The 3,956-nt window shown below is 40.5% G+C and overlaps 1 protein-coding gene across 1 annotated transcript; it reads right to left on the reverse strand.

Moving 5' to 3' along the window:
* Window positions 1–222: 222 nt before the first annotated feature.
* Window positions 223–990, reverse strand: LOC126515089 (PRELI domain-containing protein 1, mitochondrial-like). Its single transcript, XM_050164437.1, has one exon. The coding sequence runs from the start codon at window positions 935–937 to the stop codon at window positions 287–289; it is 651 nt and encodes a 216-aa protein (XP_050020394.1). The 5' UTR covers window positions 938–990; the 3' UTR covers window positions 223–286.
* Between the last annotated feature and the right edge of the window lie 2,966 nt (window positions 991–3,956).

Here is a 3,956-nt window from a genome sequence, read left to right on the forward strand (position 1 = left end):
TACTTGGAACACATCAGAGAATAAAACAAGGAGCCCTGCCCTCGTGGAGCGCACAGTCTATTATGTGTCGCCTCTTCATCTGTGTACTGCTTCTGACCCTGGGCAAGTCACTGCGCCTTTCTGCCCAATGGCGTAAAAGGAGGCTGGGCTCAGTAGATGCTGAGCCGAGTGTACTGCAGATGCGGACCAGGACACCTCCCGAACCCACCACCCAGACAGCAGAGAGGGCTGGAGGCACATCTTTAATAATCAAGTACAGTGAAGAGAAGGGAGAAGAAGGGAGCAGCTACAAGAGCTGCTGCTGCTGCTTGGTGGCGGCCTTGTTGGCCAGGTCCTTGCCCTTCTCTGTAGCTGCCAGTGCCGTCTCCTTTGCTTTTTCTTTGACCTCTTTGGCTGTCTCAACGAGTGTTCTGGAAGGAGCCTCCCCTTGTAGCTTGGCCAAGATGTACTCAAAGCCCTTCATCATCTTGGTCACATTGCTTTTGAACCGGGCAAGGCCAAATTCCTGGACAGCTCGAGAGACACCAAATAAGCTGGAGGAGACCCAGGCTTCCCGACGGATTTCGGTCCAGCCGCTGTTGTCAGAGTTCACACAGTAAACACATCGTTCCTCCACCACCATCAGCCGGGCGTGGTTGATGTTCCAGGTGAAGGTGGTCATGGTCTGGTTCTGTGGGTCCACAATAGAGTCCTCCAGGATGTACACCGAGTGAGCAACGTTGGCAGGAAAAAGTCGCTCTGCCCAACGTGGAATCCTGTTGGTCTTGGTCAGGAGTCTCCGAGACAGAAGCTTCTGGTCAGGGGTCACCTCCCAGTGTACTATGTCTTCCGTTAAGACATGTTTGCTATAGGGATTCGGGTACCGTTGCCAGAAGGCAGCGAACACTTGGTCCCAGGAACTTTGGAGCACGCTCTGGCCCAGGAAATACTTCACCATCGTCCCGACCAGGACGGGCTCAGCACCCGTGTAGCATCAGGGTGAAGAGCCCAGGGGTGGGAGGCACGTGGCTCAGCGCATGCCCGCCAGGCTCGCAGCTCAGTCACCACTGTGCCGGCCGGCAGTGGTGGCCCACACCTTTAATCCCAGCACTCGGGAGGCAGAGGGAGGCGGATCTCTGGGAGTTCGAGACCAGCCTGGTCTACAAGAGCTAGTTCCAGGACAGGCTCCAAAACCACAGAGAAACCCTGTCTCGAAAAACCAAAATAAATACATAAATGCATAAATACATAAATAAAAAAATATAGTAAGGGCATCAAGCATTAGCTCTGAAGATAAGAAATTCTTAAAGGAAGAAATTAGTTAAAAGGGAGAGGTTATTTTTCAACCCACATTAAAAAATGGGGACGCACATTACAATGGAGGGATTTGGGTCTCTGTATGATAATATGCTAGACAGTTTAAAAATGGGAAAATTAAATGAGAGGATATATAATTTAGATGAGGTTTATATAATGTCAATTGTAAATATCAACTTTATTATTTTCTGTTATCACTAAAAACATTGGTTAATCTGAGTGCTAAAATATAGGCCTTAAAAAATATAATAAAAATTTTCAGAGATATTCAAATTTGGACGAAGGAATTTAAAGGAGAACCAATTTCAGTGTTGCATTATAAGAATAAAGAGGTTTTCAAACAAACAACCTTAGTATATCCAGTAACCTTACAAAAATTTCCAAATGGTAGAGGGTCTGTTACAGCTAACTAGACTCCCGTGGCAATGTTAGACTTAAGGAGATTCAAGGAAACAATAGTCCCATATGGCATACATGCACCTTTTGTAAAGAAATGTTAATCTTGTGATCAGTTTGTAATAGAATTGGTTAAAGGTGTTTTAGAGCCTGGTCCAAAATTACAATGGAGTACCTCATTCAGAGAAGAGGCTAAGGTTATAGAATAAATGAATAAAGCTAGGGGTAGGAAAATCTCTCAAGATCAAATTGTAGAAGGAAGTTATTCTACTTTAGAAAGGCAAACAGTATATGATGACCACACTCTGGATTTTAACCCTCAGCAGCTTTGAATGTTTGGGACAGAATTGGAGAAATAGGAAAGAAAATTGAGTCATTTACTAAAGTTATATAGGGCTCCAAAAAAGCCTTTATGGATTTCTTACAAAGATAGGCTTCAGCAGTAAATGGAATGATACCCAATTCAGAAGCTAGACAAATAATAAATGACAATTCTCTATGAAAAAGGATAATTAGACCATTAAAGACAAGGTCAGCACCTTTGGAGGAATGGATTCAAGATAAAATTAATAGTGAAATGTTGGAGGAGGCTACTTGTTTTGTTCCCGGCTGCTCTGCCCTGAAATAATCACAAAGAAAATAGATAATTTAAATAACTGCTTGGCCCATACTGACTAACTCTTACATTTTAATTTAACCCATCTCCATTAATCTGTGCATCACAATGAGGTCATGACCTACCAGCAAAGTTTCAGCACATATGTCTCCAGTGGTGGATCTATGGCTTCTCCCTAACTCCACCCTTCTTTGTCCCAGCATTCAGTTTAGCTTTCCCCACCTAGCTGATTTCTACCTTGCTATAGGCCATGCCAATTTCTTTATTTATTAACCAATAAAAGTTATACATAGACAGAAGCACCTCCCACACCATTTCCCTATTTTGTTTAAACGAAAAAGAAGATTTAACTTTATCATAGTAAAATTACATATAACAAAAGAGTTACCTAGCAAGAATCACAGTTACAATATTTATAACTACTTTATTTTTCACGATAACTAAGAAAAACTATAACTATAACTATAAATTCTTCAACTCCATCAAAGACCACAAAAGGATATAATATTACATAAGTAAATAGAAAGTACATTGTAAGCAACTTCTGAAACTCATGAATTGACAGAGACATCTCACTGCCTGGACAGTCACCCAATGTTCTTCTGTACCATTGGGGCATCCATCTTCAGCCTACAAACCAATAGTATTCAGTAGACATTTCCATAAAGCAGGAAGTTTCAAAGACAGTTCCACCTATATTGGCAGTTTGTCAGTCATTTTCTTCTGTGTCCTGTAGAATGTCTGACAAACTCTTTCATAAAGAAGAAACCCCAAAGGATCATCTCACCTTTAGACTAATTTGGCAGTCATTTCCCTGTGGATCTTGCATGTCTAGTTCATCAAGCAGTCCTGGCAAAAGTTTTGATCAAATGACCAAACAACTCTATGAGGAGCCTCTTCAAGGCTCATTATCCTCTTGAAGTATATTGGTGCTGCCAGGAACAGATGTGTCTCACTGTTATGAAAAGTCCTAAGATCTTAACACTCTTTAAATGCCATGTTCTGAAAGTTTCTGAAAGATTTGAAAAATGCCTATCTAACTAAAATCTATCTCTATATATCTAGAAAATCTAACTAACATGACAACACGCTTGACTGTCATGGTTGACTATTTATTAAGTTGCATTTCTTAATTAAATATTACATTTTAAATTAGTTGCACAATGATAATACCTTAAGCAAGAGCAGAAATTATATATTAGCAAAAATGACCTTAAATTTGTATCAATAAACCAAGATCCATACCAATGCAAATCTCTATAGTATATCTCCTTTTAAATGTAAAGAAACATTTGTAAAATATATTTGGGAATTTGGGTATAGTTCTCTAGAATACTTCCTCCTGATTGGGGACACTGTTAATCAGGTCTTTCCTGATGTGTCCTGTGTGCTAGGTTCATCTCAGTCAGCAGTTAGGTGAAATAAGTTTTGGGGTGCTCAGGGCAACCTTTTAGTGGTCTTGGTCCACCAAACCATATTAGTTTGAAATGAATCCACAGGTTCTCACCTCTGTGGAAATAAAAGGAGGACCTCTTTTTCAAAACAACATATCCTTAGATCCATATTTTGAAATCAAGATACCTTTAAGATATATATTGGTTTAGCTTAGCAATCCATACAATGAAATGTCTCTTGGTACTTAGCTCAT

The sequence above is a fragment of the Alexandromys fortis genome, unplaced genomic scaffold, assembly GCF_014885135.2.
Source record: "Alexandromys fortis isolate MF-2015 unplaced genomic scaffold, M_Fortis_MF-2015_v1.1 scaffold_133, whole genome shotgun sequence".
Classification (NCBI taxonomy): Eukaryota; Metazoa; Chordata; class Mammalia; order Rodentia; family Cricetidae; genus Alexandromys; species Alexandromys fortis.

Coding starts and splice junctions, on each gene's coding strand:
- LOC126515089 (XM_050164437.1), bottom strand. CDS start 937: ATGGTGAAGTATTTCCTGGGCCAGAGCGTGCTCCAAAGTTCCTGGGAC.